Source organism: Procambarus clarkii, chromosome 85 (genome assembly GCF_040958095.1).
Source record: "Procambarus clarkii isolate CNS0578487 chromosome 85, FALCON_Pclarkii_2.0, whole genome shotgun sequence".
NCBI lineage: Eukaryota > Metazoa > Arthropoda > Malacostraca > Decapoda > Cambaridae > Procambarus > Procambarus clarkii.
In genome coordinates, this window is record NC_091234.1 from 13,647,851 (window position 1) to 13,663,049 (window position 15,199).

The window sequence follows — 15,199 nt, forward strand, 5'->3', positions numbered from 1 at the left end:
GAAAACAGGAGGGCCAGCGCCATCTTGGCTTCCTAAAGGGCCTAAACCACAGGCCAAAATATTACTGTTTCACAAATTTCTCGGCTCTCCGAAAACACTCCACTCTCCCACATATATCAAATTGATGCCTGCGACGTAGAGAACGCTTGGGTAAAGGGGACATGACTCTTACTGCAGGCGTGGGAGAAATATAAGGGGGAGAACACCGTCACATACCCCTCCCCTTAAAATAAGAGTCATGTCTGGTTAGTGTATACGGGATAGGGCATCTGCTACTACGTTGTCCTTCCCCTTGATGTGCTTGATTTCCAGCCGGTACTCTTGCAGTAACAACGCCCACCTCGTCAGACGTTGGTTGGAGTTCTTCATTTTGTATAGAAAGGTGAGAGGGTTGTGATCTGTGAATACCAGAACAGGTCTCGCCCCTCCTCCCACGTACACATCAAAGTGCTTCAGGGCCATAACAAGCGCCAATGCCTCTTTCTCGACGGTGCTATAGGCCCGCTGGTATTTTACAAACTTCTTCGAGTAGAACGCTACTGGCCTATGTACTTCACTCCTTTCTTGAGCCAACATGGCCCCTATTCCAACGTCGCTGGCGTCAACATACAGTATGAATCCGGCTGAAAAATCTGGAGATATTAATACCGGGGCCTCCGTCAACAATTTCTTGGTCTTTTCAAAAGACTCTTGGCAGGCCTCTCCCCATCTCCATCTTACATTCTTGGAGAGTAGCTCGGTTAGGGGATGCGCTACCGTGGAGAAATTCCTGCAGAACCCACGATAGTACCCTATTATCCCAAGGTACCTTAGCAACTCTTTAGGCGTTCTGGGCACGGGGTATTCCTTGATGGCTGATACTTTGTTATCAACAGGAGTGACTTCACCTTGGCCGATGACAAAACCAAGGTACTCTAAGTGAGCTTTCCCAAACTCGCTCTTAGCCAAATTTACAGTCAAGTTAGCCTCCTCTAACCTTCTGAACAATTCCCTGAGTCTCTCCAGATGCGTCTTCCAATCGTCGGCGTACACGACGATGTCATCGATGTAAACCGTGCAGCCTGTGGCACCCCTTAACAGCTCATTCATCATCCGCTGGAAGCAGCTGCCGCTGTTTTTCATACCAAAGGGCAATACCTTGTACTGGTACAGCCCGTCAGGAGTTGCGAAAGCTGATATCTTCCTGGCCTCAGGAGTCAGAGAGATCTGGTAGTACCCCATGAGAAGATCGACCTTGGATACGTACCGCGCACTGCCCACCTGGTCAATGCAATCGCTCACCCTTGGCATGAGGTGAGAATCTGCCACTGTGATGGAGTTCACCCTCCTGTAATCTGTACAAAAGCGGTATGTTCCGTCGCTTTTCCTCACCAACAAGCATGGGGAACTCCACTCACTTTTACTGGGCTCCGCAAGGTCGTTCTCAAGGAGATACTCCACCTCCTTTCTCATCAGCTCTCGCTTCTCCGGGCTCACTCTATATGCACTCTGCTTGACGGGCCTGGCGTCCCTCACCTCCACCTCGTGCGTTACACTCCTGTGTCGCCGGGGCACGTTGGTGAAGAGGGAGGCATTCTCTCTCAGTAGGTTCGTCAGGTCCGCTCTCTGTTGCCCTTCCAGATGTAGTAGCTTGTCCTTGATGTTTTCCAGAGTTCTCAGTGTTGGTGAGACGGGTGCCATCCGCCCTGGACCACTTTCCTTCCTCCTCCGGGAGTTCTTGGTCCACCTGCATACACAGAACTGTCTTCTGTTGGGGTTCTCGGGTTGCCGTCCCGTCCTGCCTGGCGGTTCCTCCTTCCACAGTGAAGAAAGGTTTCAGGCGGTCTACGTGACACACCTGCTTCTTGCGGGGTTTATCCGGCTTCCCAATTTCGTACGACACAGGACCCAACCGCCGTAGCACCTGGTATGGTCCCTCGAACCGCGACTCGGTCACCCTACCTTTACCTGGCAGCAAAACCATCATCTGGGACCCGACCTGGAAATCCCTCTGCGTAGCTCTCTTGTCGTACCACTCCGACATCTTACGCTGCGCCTCCTTCAGGTGTTTCCCAGCCAGTTCCTTCGCTAGAGTGAGACGTTCTTTGAACTTCTGGACATATTTGTTCACCGTTCCCACGGTAGCTCCCGGTGTCCATTGTTCCCTCAGCATGGACAGAGGACTTCTCACCTCGTGTCCATACACTAGCTGGAATGGTGAGAATCCTAATGATTCTACCACCGCGTTACGTATGGCAAATAACGCGGGGTATACAGCCTCATCCGACTCAGCCCCCTGTTCTGTGCAGAATACTCTCAGAACGGTCTTCAATGTGGAGTGGAATCTTTCGATCGCCCCCTGCGACTGCGGTCGGTAGGGCGACGACCGAATCTGAGTCACTCCCCATCCTGTCACCGTCTGTCGGAACCATTTAGACTGAAATATGCTTTCGCAGTCTGTCTGAATCTCTCTGGGCATCCCCACCCAAGAGAAGAATCGTTGTAGTTGGCCGGCTACTCCTTTCGACGTCAAACGTCGCATCGGGACGGCTTCTGGAAATCTGGTGGACGCACACATTATCGTCATTAGGTAGGTGTTCCCTCGCTTCATCCTTGGCAAAGGACCCACCCCGTCAACTAACAGACGCTCGAATGCAGGACCAAACGCTGGAACAGGGATCAATGGGGCCTTCGGTATTGCGGATTGGCTCTTCCCTGCCCTCTGGCATGGTAAGCACGTCTTACAATAGCGCCTCACCTCGGCGTCCATACCTGGCCAGTAGAAATAATCCCTGATCCTTCGCAGCGTCTTGGTCACCCCCAGGTGACCTGCAGAGTCCACAGAGTGCGATAGGTCCAACACGGCCGCTCTGCACTGGGCCGGCAACACTACCTGGTGCCTCGTACTTAGAGACTCTTCTCCGGCCTCCACCCTCACAGGTCTCCACTGCCTCATCAGCATGCCGTCTTGAAGGTAAAAATGAGTAGCCTTCTCAGGACCAACACGTCCTCCTTTGGCCTCACTAATCAATTCGGGGAACTCCTCCTGCTGCAACTCTCCGAGACGAGTGCGGTCTACCCCTAGAGAACTGGTGAGGGTCACCTGCAACTCACCATTTGGGCTGTCTTCGCCCTCCGCTCGTTCTCCGGGTCCTACGAAGAGGTGATCTATTCCCAGGCTGTCGGACGTCTCCTCAGCCCCATCAGATCCACAACCTCCTGGTGCTTCGCGCTGTCTCGGCATCACAGCACAAACTGGGAACGCCACCGGTGCGATTCCCTTCTCGTCCCCACAGGCGTCTAACTCTCCGCCTGTCTCCTTGTATTGTTCTAGGCACTCTTCGTCTTTCACGAGATTCGGAAGGACATATCTTCCACATGCGTCATTCCCCAAGATGACCTGTGCCTCCATCTTGGGCATTGATGTACAGACCCCCACCACAAGGGTCTGGCAGCCATAATCGGAATCCAAAGTTACCTGGTGTAGGGGCACCCTCACTGGGCCTCCCACAGTGGTCACACTTGCCACCCCCACACTGGTACTCTCGTAACCCTCGGGGAACAGGGTTTCACTCACCAGGGTAAAATCGGCCCCAGTGTCTCTTAATATCTTCACTGGGATGGGGTCTGCGTCCCCCATCCTTACGGTTCCCTGACACACGAATGGGTGAACTCCCTTCTCCCCATTCAGCACGGGTTCATCCCGCACTCTCTCGGCCCTCTGGTCCTCGAACCTCACTAAAGCAACGTGTCCCCGCTGCTTAGGGCGTCTGCATTCCCGCGCGACGTATCCGATTATTCCGCAGTTGTAGCAGCGGACCCTCGTCGGAGACCATCCGCCACCACTCGCCTTAGCACTGCCTCCAGAGGCCGTCGCTCCCTGTGTCTTTCTCGCACCATTTGTCGCCTCCTTTGTCGCAGCAACAGCTCCCGAGCTCTCAGCTTGGTTCTTCTTGATCGGCTCTACAGCACCTTTTGATCCTCGGGTGTCCCAATTTGAAAGGTGGGACTTGGGAGAACTCGCTCCTGTCCTCCATCCATCTGTCCTTCTATAATTCCTATTGTTTCCGGCGTGTACGGGTGGTCGGTGCTGTCCCTCTCGGCGTGGGCGTAGGGCTTCTTCTAACATGTCGGCTCGGTCGGCTGCGGCCCTCAGGTCCTTTATGTCCGCCTCCTTTATCCTCACCCTGATCTAAGGAGAGAGCACGGACATAAACTTTTCCATGACCATTAGCTCCTTGACCTCTTCGACCTACCTCGCTCCTTCAGAGTCCAGCCACTTAAGGAACTTTCTTTCCATGTCCCTCGCCGTCTCCGCATAAGACTTTCCTGGTGAACGGGTACATTCCCTGAACCTCTTTCTGTAACACTCCGGCGTGAGCTTGAAGGAATGGAGCACAGCTCGTTTTACCGCATCGTAGTTGGTGCATTCTCGGAAGTCGAGCATAGTGTAGGCTTCACGAGCTTCACCTGTGAGCCTCCCTTGAACCAGCTCCGCCCACTCCGCCCTCGGCCACCTCTTCAGAGCAGCCACCCTTTCAAAGTGATCGAAGAAACTTTCGGCTTCATTTGGCACAAAGACCGGCAGATCTCGTTCCCTCACTCGTCGGTCTTCCTGTGGCGGCGGAGCAGGTGCACCTAGTCCTAGTTCAGCTCGCTTCAGCTCCACCTCCTTGTTGGCTTCTATTTCCTGTTGTCTCATTCTAGCCTCTCGCTCGTGTTCTTCCCTGCGTTGCTGTGCTTCTCGTTCCTCACGCCTCAGCTGTGCTTCTGCTTCTCGCTCCTCTTTGCGCTGCTGTGCTTCTCGCTCTTCTCTGCGCTGCTGTGCTTCTCGCTCTTCTTTGCGCTGCTGTGCTTCTCGCTCTTCTCGCTTCAGCTGTGCTTCCAGCTGCAACTTCATTATTTCCAGCTTAACGCTGTGCCTGCTGCCGCTGGATCCCCTGCTGCTTCCACCAATGCTCAGGTGTTCTCCCACACTGGCAGGTGTCCGTGGTCGTTCCTCCCCCAAAGCTTCGTCTCGTGCTCTGAGCTGTGCCATTATCTCCAGTCTCCTTTCATCAACTCTGGCAGATCTCAGCTTTATTCCAAAATGATCTGCTATTGCCTGTAACTGTGCCTTGGTGCACTCCTCCAGCACCTGTTCATCTCTAGTGTCAATAAACCTTGTTACTTTATCATCCTCCATCTTGTGCTATGAATGATAATCTGCACCTGATCTCTAATACCACTGCCAAGTACCACCACTGCAACCTTTATTTCGATCGATATCCTGGCGAGGTCGCCAATGTTGGGGTTTATACTCTCTTATATTCTTACTCTGGTGAGCAACCGTTATCAGTACTTATCTTATCCGTACGCCACCTGTTGGGGTTTACACTTACTCTCGGGTGATCAACAGTATACTTTCAATGTCACTCACCGTAGCACTGCGGGTCTTCACTCTAATCCTCTCGGCGCCACTGCACGCCAGGAGAGTATCCCAGTCAATCCCAACCGGCCTCTGATTGAGAAGGAGTGGGAACACGACTCGTTCCTTTAACTGTCATGCGCCCGCCCCAACACTAGGGCTTTACTATTAACCACAAGGTCGCCAACTGGTGTTTTCGGTGTCCAGTAACACGTCAGTGGACTGGTTGAATTGTGGTAGCCTTGGCAAGGTCACACTCAATAGATCAGGAATCAGGCAGGTACTTACTTTTATCACTCTTTGCTTTCAAACATAATATAGCCACAAGATAAATGGAGGGGATGATATTAAACACAAAAGTATTTTGTAATTTACTTAAAATTCATTCAAAGATGTAACAAGGTCATATCAATTATTAATCAGCTGATCCAGGCGGGTGTCGGTCGTTCCCACGTATATTATACGCACACTACGGTGGCAACACTTCCCCCCTCTTGTCAATGTCACGATCAGCTGAGCGCGCCCTTTCCGCACGAAAAAGTTTATTGCTTGTTTCTCTAGCGGCACGCGCGCTGTTTCTTTTAAGTTCTCACAGTCACTAGAAGCTCGCACACTTGATATTTGCAACAATAGCACGTATTATCTCGCTACACTGTACTTGGGCTCTAAGCAATCGTTTCTATAATAAATGCGACAATAATTTACTGTAATGGTTTTATACACTGCTCGTCATTTAATGGTAACTTATGGATTATTTAACACTGGAGTTCTCAGTACTTCCTTTTGTGGGCGATAATACAATAAATCACTGCACTCGCAAATGGTTAATCAATGCACGAACATAGACATATATAGTATAGATAAATCAGACATCAATAAATGGTAAATAAATAGTACTGGGCAATAGCCTAACTTCCAAATACTGGCATAATATTATATATAATTTATCCTCTATGTTCACATTAAATTCTCATGAAAGATACTCAAACGCACAGTAAATTCATCACTTAATCCGGGTGCCTGTACACACCAATAATAATACATATAAGTATCGTGAGTACTCTTGATAGTACTTATTCTGCACACTGGTGCCTTACTGTGATATAGGTGAGCCTTGCTCACGACATACAAAATCCTCAGGCTTAATAATATAGCCGAATAATATAGCTGACTAAGGGGAATGGGGAGGGAAACTAGAACCACCTACTTTCACCTATCCTCCGATGAGAATTGAGTTGTAGCTCCTGGTCCTGGCTCCTGCCTTGTGTCGGGAACGCCCCCACACACACGTTGTCGTGTCCTCCAGGAACCTTGACCAATGTCCCACCGTTAGCGCGTCGTCTCCATGCCTTCTTCCCAGCAGGTCCGTGCTCCTCCTCGACTTCTTGTAGGGTTGGAGTCGGTCTCCTGGCCGTCGACTTCTCCCAACTACGGCTGTCCGCCTACTTCTCGGCTGCAGTCGTCCGGATTCCCAACTAGTCCTCTTCTTCCTCTGCTACCCAGTGGCTCTGGTCAGCCACTACGCCGTCACGAATGGGTGAACTGCCTCAGACGTCGCCTACGTCACTGCACAGACTTCACTTCTCCTTGCACAGTACCTGTCCTGGAGCACTTGTTGCTCAATAACCGTCGATTCCTTCTCTGGTTCAACACATGAACTAAGGAAGACCTCACAGAGTACTGGCAGACTTCAGGTGACGCGTAAATCCATGGGAGCGGGAAACAACTGTCAAACTGACAGGACCAATCGTCGCACGTCCAACCTCCTTGACGTGTCGTGTCTGACTGATGGCGCCAACGCGGCGCGCTGCCCGGACCCCCCTTCCTTCGTGACGTCACATTCGCCACGGGAGGTTTTCATTGGCTCCCTGTGCCACATTGCTGTCGGTGACCAATCCGGTGTCACTGACGTCACACAGTTTTGGCGGGGAAACAGGAGAGCCAGCGCCATCTTGGCTTCCTAAAGGGCCTAAACCACAGGCCAAAATATTACTGTTTCACAAATTTCTCGGCTCTCCGAGAACACTCCACTCTCCCACATATATCAAATTGATGCCTGCGACCTAGAGAACGCTTGGGTAAAGGGGACATGACTCTTACTGCAGGCGTGGGAGAAATATAAGGGGGAGAACACCATCACAATATATATATATATATATATATATATATATATATATATATATATATATATATATATATATATATATATATATATATATATATATATATATATATATATATATATATATATATATATATATATATATATATATATATATATATATATATATATATTGTGACTGTGTCCCACTCCTATATTTCTTCCTTCCCAGCTTAGAAGAGTCATATCTCCGTAGCCTTAGTATTCTCTGATGTTCAGGGAACATTTTCATGTGTGGGAAAGCGTGGAGCGTGATTAAGCTGGCTGTAAAATGACCAGCTAAGTTTGATAATGCAAGGGGCTTACGCCTCTTGGGGCACAAGATGGTGCCGAGCCATCCTGTTTCCCGCCAAGGGGTCGTTACACGCCCGTCACCTGATTGGCCAGGTGAGGTCACGTGCCGGGAGTGACCAATGACGAGAGCCCTCGGGTGGTGTGACGTCACGAGGCGGAGGGCTCTCAGGGCGGCTGGCGCCAGAGGCGGGAGAGAGTACGTCACGAGCCGCTATAGTGAGAGGACGCGCTCGAGTGAGCTCCGGATCTAGAGAGCCCTTACCAGTAGATTTAAGCTTTGCTTCGATTCTGCAGACAGTCTGAGAGGCCATCCAAGTTCCGTGGAGTGCCCGGAAGCAAGGACGGGCCGGATTAGAGAGCCAAGAGCTCTATCAAAAGTCTGCAGCAGATGGAACGTTGGGCTGGTGACGTCTGGGAAGCCCAGAGGACCACGTATTACACATCAAGCGAGAAGCTACGGCCTGGGAAGCCCAGAGGACCACGTATTACACATCAAGCGAGAAGCTACGGCCAGGCCAAATCTACTGGCAGTTAAGGCGAGGGGAAGCTGTGCTGGACTGCGAGGTGCCGACAGTGCCAGTGAGAGTGGAGGACGACGCTGGAGGTACCTGTCTCCAGTACCCCGGAGAATAGTAGGAGGAAGGCGGTACCTGTTGGGAATGAGCATGGCGAAGACGCGATACCACGAGGACGACAGAGGAACCTGTGTGTGTGTGTGGGAACTGATTGTCGGCAGACCAGAAGCCAGGACCAGGAACCTCAACATCCCTCAACAGAGGACGAGTCGGCTTCGTTGTTGGAATGAAATAAGGTAGATAATTGTCCCTCCCTTTACCCCTTTTGATCTAGGCGAGCTAGGGTATTTTATATGTTGTTAACATTTCTACTTATCATTTTATTGTCAAAGTGACAGAATGTTAGACTAGGAGCCAAGAGCTCATTTAGGCATGAGTTGGTGTATGTGAGCATTAAAGCGGTGATGTTAGTGATCCTGTAGGTGGTAGCTGGTGTGCAAGGAGCCAGCAACGAACTCTGAAACGCCCAGCTGATTGCATTGCTAGAGGCGTGGGAAAGTCACGACGTTCCTGACAGTTGGAGCTGTCAGCTGATCGTGTTGCCAGAGGCGCGAGGTGTGTGCCCGCGGCTGGAGGTGTGGACCCAGTCAGCTGATAGTGTTGCCAGAGACGTGTCAAAAGAGTGTTGCCACCAGCGGTCGATTCCACTAATAGACATTTCCTTATGCAACTTATATGTATATAAATATATCTTTTCTTCAGTAAACTTTTATACTAACAGATGAGTTTAACTGAGCCTCCATTCACTAGGGCTATATATATATTGAGTGAAATCATTTTATGATACCTTGCACTGCACGTGATATTGCATCCTTGATTAAGATAACCAATAAGACCACTGATGTGTAGCTGGGACATGAGTATAAACACCCAGCTGGCAACCTCAGAGCAGACTAGATATCAGAGAGAGAGAGAACCTCCCAGTGTCAGGACGGGCAGGTTCAGGTGAGTTATAGGAGGCTTGAACCTCCCCACTCGCTAGGGGTGTATAAGGCCAGCCCTTGGCTGACTGGGGAAGCCCCGGGGCGGACAGTGGCGCCAGGAACTGAGGGGCTAAGACTCCTGGGAGCAACCCCAACCACAGATTGGAAAGGGGTGAACCCTGACAATATATATATATATATATATATATATATATATATATATATATATATATATATATATATATATATATATATATATATATATATATATATATATATATATATATACACACACACACACACACACACACATAGACTTGCCTAAACTCGCAAGTGAAGTTAACTAACTTTAGACACTCACCCACCAGGGACTCGAACCCAACCAGCACATTTGCTTCCCAGCACCTGGCATAACTTAGTATGCCTTAACCCACTCCACCAACCTCAGATCTTTAAAAAGGATGGAAATTTTGGGGTATTTAACCCCCAAATATCTCTAACCCCCAAGGGCACCAGAGAGGTGTGACCTTGGCACAACAGCAGTCAATTGGCTGTTGATTGCTGGTGTTGACTTTTTGATGTGTAGGGCCTCGCTGATGACGAGTCTCCTGCTATCGCTGTATCTATTGATGATTTCAGTGTTGCTGATTAAGATTTCCCCGGTGATGGTCTGGTTGTGAGAGATGATTGTATGTTCCTTGATGGAGACCTGTTGTTTATGCAGTGTTACTCGCCTAGAAAGAGACGTTCTTGTCTTGTCTATGTACTGAGGGCTGACGTCCCCAAGTGGGCACGTTAAGGCATAGACGACGTTGGTTTCTATCAAGGCGTTCTGTTTGGTGTCATGAGACTTCTCCATGAGTAGGTTGGCCGTTTTCTTGTTTTGTAGTAAATTGTTAATTGTATCTTCTGATTTGTGTCTGTGGGGATAACGTTCATATTAATAATATCTTTCAGGACACTTTCCTCTGTTTTGTGAGCCGTTGAAAAGAAGTTCCTGTAAAACAGTCTAATTGCAGGTACAAGTGTAGTGTTAGTTGACTCTTCAGATGTTGCATGGCGTTTCACCTTTCTTTTGATGACGTCTTCAACATAGCTGTTAAAGAAGCCATTGTTGACTAGGGCCTGCCTTACTCTACAAAGTTCTTCGTCGACCTGCTTCCAACCAGAGCTGTGAGTGAGAGCTCGGTCGATGTATGCATTAACGACACTCCTCTTGCACCTGTCTGGGAAGTCACTGCTGGCATTAAGGCACATTCCTATGTTCGTTTCCTTAGTGTAGACTGCAGTATGGAAGCCACCATTCCTCTCCGTGACTGTTACATCTAGAAAGGGCACCTTCCCATCACTCTCAATCTCGTAAGTGAAACTCAATACCGAATTTTGCTCGAATGCCTCCTTCAGCTGCTGCAGACGTCTAACATCAGGTACCTGCATATAAATATCATCAACGTACCTGCAGTATATGGCGGGATTCAAGTCTATGTCAACTAAGACCCTTTGCTCTATGGTTCCCTTGTAGAAGTTCGCAAACAGGACACCTAGGGGAGAACCCATGGCGACCCCATCTACTTGCTTATACTGTCTGATTTACCAGTCTGACCATGTAAACACATGCACACTCATTGCAAGGGATAGAGTACACACAACCTGCTACAGATGAGGGCGAATTCTTAATTAACATGGATATAATTGTATTATTATTTTTGAACACTGGGTTAATATTAAGATTTTCAGGGCTTGGGCAAGATTTATTAGTCCATCAAAATATGGTAATACCAACGAGTTTTAAAGATCTGGTTTTGACTTGGGAGCTTGTTTGTAGAACGTTCTTTTAGCTTGACCAAATGCTACATCCAAGGCTGATTTTGGGTATTTTAACTTCTTCCCAATTTCAAATATTTTCGTTATTTCTTCATCAACAAATTCTGGGCTGTAAACTCTCATGGCTCTGAGAAATATTCCAGAAAATTCTGCCAACTGTCAAGGTCTGCCCCCTTCCAACCTATGGTTGGGGTCGTTCCACGAGTCTTCGCCCCACAGTACCAGGCGCCACTGCTCTCCCTGGGGCATCCCCAGTCAACTAAGGGCTTGCCATATATATACCTCTAGCGAGAGGAGAGGTTCATGTCTATCTGTGACACACCTGAACCTGCCCGTCTTGACACTGGGACACACTCTTAGATATCTGGTCTGCTCAGGTCGCCAGCTGGGTGTTTATACTCGTGTCCCAGCAACACGTCACTGGTCTCATTAGTTATCTTAATTTAAGGATGCAATCTCATGTGCAGTGCAAGGTGACCTCAATGGTTTCACTCAAAATAGCCCTAGAGAATGAAGGCTCACTCAAACACACAGGCAAGATTAAAAATTTACTGACGAAAAATATATACAACGTTGTATAGGGAAATAATCAGGTGGAAATTTCCGATGGCGGCAACCTTCTCTCGTCGCGTCTCTGGCAACACGGTCAGCTGACTGGGTCCACACGTCAGGTGACGGGCACACACCTCGCGCCTCTGGCAACACGATCAGAAAAAAATTTTTACTTGTGTTGCAAAAGACAAACTAAACTTACCTATACTAACCTCCCTAGGCCTTATACACGATATCTAAGGCCTAATATAGTACATACATGTGCTACATTAGGCCTAAGTATATTTAAGTTTGTGCTTTAGCTCCATTTATGTTTAAAGAATTCCTTACTAGTCAGTTTACTAGTAACTAAAAGCTAAGTACGTACGAATTCTGACTATTAACGATCGTCACAATTGGTACTATCTAAACAGGAGGATGGTTTGACCTTCGGCATTTTCATTAATTTTTGGTCTACTGTTCTTAATTAGTTTTGGTATCAGTAGGAGCTGTCTCCCCTAGGTCAAGCTGCCTTCTTCAATCCCACTTTATTATGGTGTTACGTTGTCTTGATACTTACTGCGTGTATCATCCATTATACATAATTTGTTTATCAACATAATCGATGAGGAATTGCTCATTCTTGGCCAACGCCTTGTTTTCATTGACTCCCGAGGATAGGATCTTTACTGTGAGCTGGGAGGTGTGAGGGGGGAGAACCTGTGAAATGTGAGAGGTACAGGGATATGTGAGGAGAATAGAAAAGACGTTGCTGTTATAACTAGTGGTTGCGTCCGTTGTTAACTCACTCCAGCTACCTTCAAGCAAGGAGCCAGGCGACTCGTCCCACCTGACACTAATTATGGACCGACAATACATCTTACTCTTTGGACTCTTTGTGCTTTATGCTGATGATGGTTGGTCATTGGTTCCCAAACGACCATTCATCAGCACCAGGAAGCTGGAGGTGCTGTCGGAGGCCTTGGACTTGTTCCGTGGCTGGACTGTGATACTGTACCTGGATCCTGCTGTTCCAGGCCAAACCCAGCAATCGGTAATGGCCCTGGAGGAAATGCAGGAGACGTTTCACACGACTATAAATCTTGGAGTGAATGAGAGGTGGAGGCCAGACCAGCAGGTTGTGGCGCTCTCTCAAGGCATTTCCGTGCTCCACCTCGTCCTCTTCATCGCTGACCCAACACAGTTCCTACAGCCGCTATGGCTAGACTGGAAGCCCCTGCACCTATTACTCTTCAGCCTGGCACCCAGCTCCTGTCTCGATGTCCTTAGTGAGGAGGTTTTCAGCAGCATCAGAAGTCTGGCTCTAATTGACGAGATCCCGAGTGAGGGAAATGGAAAGTCTAATGCAATGGGGGTGTTTACTATCTTGCCTTTCTCATCAAGCAGGGCGACATTCCTCGGTAAATGGAATCCCCAGTTTTTTACTCGGAGAGAAATATTGTTTCCTGACCGCTTTCCTGCATTTGAAGGGTACAGGTTTGAGTTGGCCACCACCTTGGACGACGAACCTTTCTTATATCAGAGGAAGTCTGATAACGCCATATCAGGGTCAGGAATGAGGATGTTGGCTGCGCTCTCAGCATCACTAAACTTCACCTACACAATGACGGAGAGTGCGCCTGACCACAAGTGGGGCAGAATGGAAAACGGAACCTGGGTTGGAATTCTGGGAATGATTTATAGAAAAGAAAAAAAATTCACCGTGAATTGTTTTGGGATGACCTATGAACGTATGAGAGACTTTGCAGCATCTGAGCAATATTTAGTGTATAGCTGTGGAGCCTTCCTGTTGAGGCCTCATCCCCTGGCGACGTGGAGGAACGTGTACCGGCCCCTTCAACCCCTGGTGTGGGCTGCTGTTATCGCCTCTCTTGTGGTCGCTGTTGGACTCCTAACTCTCCAGGTGAGTCGGGCCTTTCATTCACTGGTGCATATAATCAGCCCAACACACTCACAGATGAGGTTAACATATACATTGATATAAAAGAGTAGAAATGTACACAACAATGCACAGACACACACACACACAAATTGAAAAGCCATGGAAGAAGAAAATAAACTCTTAAAAATAGCTATGGAAGAAGTTAAAGTAAATTTAAACATAAATGACTATAATAGGTTAGGTAAGGAAATTCAACAGGAGAAACAGCTTTTGTCAGCACAAATGGAGGAAGTTATACAGGGAATAGAACAGTGTAAGAAAGATATGCAACTCACGTATGCATAAGTGCATACGTGAGTATGCACTTATAAGTATTTACAGTCTCCGTGGTGTAGTGGTAAGACACTCGCCTGGCGTTCCGCGAGCGCTATGTCATGGGTTCGTATCCTGGCCGGGGAGGATTTACTGGGCGCAATTCCTTAACTGTAGCCTCTGTTTAACGCAACAGTAAAATGTGTACTTGGATGAAAAAACGATTCTTCGCGGCAGGGGATCGTATTCCAGGGACCATAGGATTAAGGACTTGCCCGAAACGCTACGCGTACTAGTGGCTGTACAAGAATGTAACAACTCTTGTATATATTAAAAAAAAAAAAAAAAAAAAAAAAAGTGGCCAAGGAGAAGGAAAAAATAGAAGAAGCAGTAAAGGAAGTCAAACACTGCAGCAACCAAGATAAAACAAACATTAGGCTGGAAGTGAGAAAAGAATTGGCATCTATCTTGAGGTTATCTTGAGATGATTTCGGGGCTTTAGTGTCCCCGCGGCCCGGTCCTCGACCAGGCCTCCACCCCCAGGAAGCAGCCCGTGACAGCTGACTAACACCCAGGTACCTATTTTACTGCTAGGTAACAGGGGCATAGGGTGAAGGAAACTTTGCCCATTGTTTCTCGCCGGCGCCTGGGATCGAACCCAGGACCACAGGATCACAAGTCCAGCGTGCTGTCCGCTCGGCCGACCGGCTCCCAACCGGTCCCAACCAATCTAACCCGAAGTTGGTGCAAAACACAGTTGATCGGAGTAAGTCCCTGATAATTTTTGGCTGCAAAGAAAAGGAGATAACATCTAGGTCAGAAAGAGCTGTAGAAGAAGCAAAAGTAGTAGATAAAACTGTTGGCCTCGTGGAAGGTCTTGCAATCATAGAGAATGTGTGCGACTACATTAGAATAAGCAGAAATGTAAAAGGGAAAGATCGACCTTTGAGGATCACCCTAAATGGTGCCAAACAGATGGAAGAAGTACTAAGGAATGCTAGAAAATTACAAAGTGATGAGGATGGGAAAGTGTGGTAGTTAAGACGAGATCTTTCAAAAGAAGATAGGGAGAAGCTGAAACTGAACCTCGCCGAGACAATACGTTTAAATGAGAGCAGGAATGAAGAAGAAATCAATTCTTTTTTCTACAAAGTGATAGGGGTAGGCAGAGCAGTAAAGTGGTACATAAAGGCAAACGAACAAAATCATTAGAGAGAGGGGGAGTGAAATATAAGAAGAGGGGGAACAAGTTCCTGAAAATTGCATACACCAACATAGATGGAGTAAGAT

At 48.2% G+C, this 15,199-nt stretch overlaps 1 protein-coding gene across 1 annotated transcript in view; it reads left to right on the forward strand.

The window, feature by feature from the left end:
- Positions 1–12,556: 12,556 nt before the first annotated feature.
- LOC138358694 (glutamate receptor ionotropic, delta-2-like) overlaps positions 12,557–15,199 on the forward strand; it is a 138,263-nt gene continuing 135,620 nt past the window's right edge. The window contains exon 1 of the mRNA XM_069316849.1: positions 12,557–13,618. Within this exon, the coding sequence (XP_069172950.1) occupies positions 12,557–13,618 (1,062 nt within the window). The remainder of the gene's footprint in view (positions 13,619–15,199) is intronic.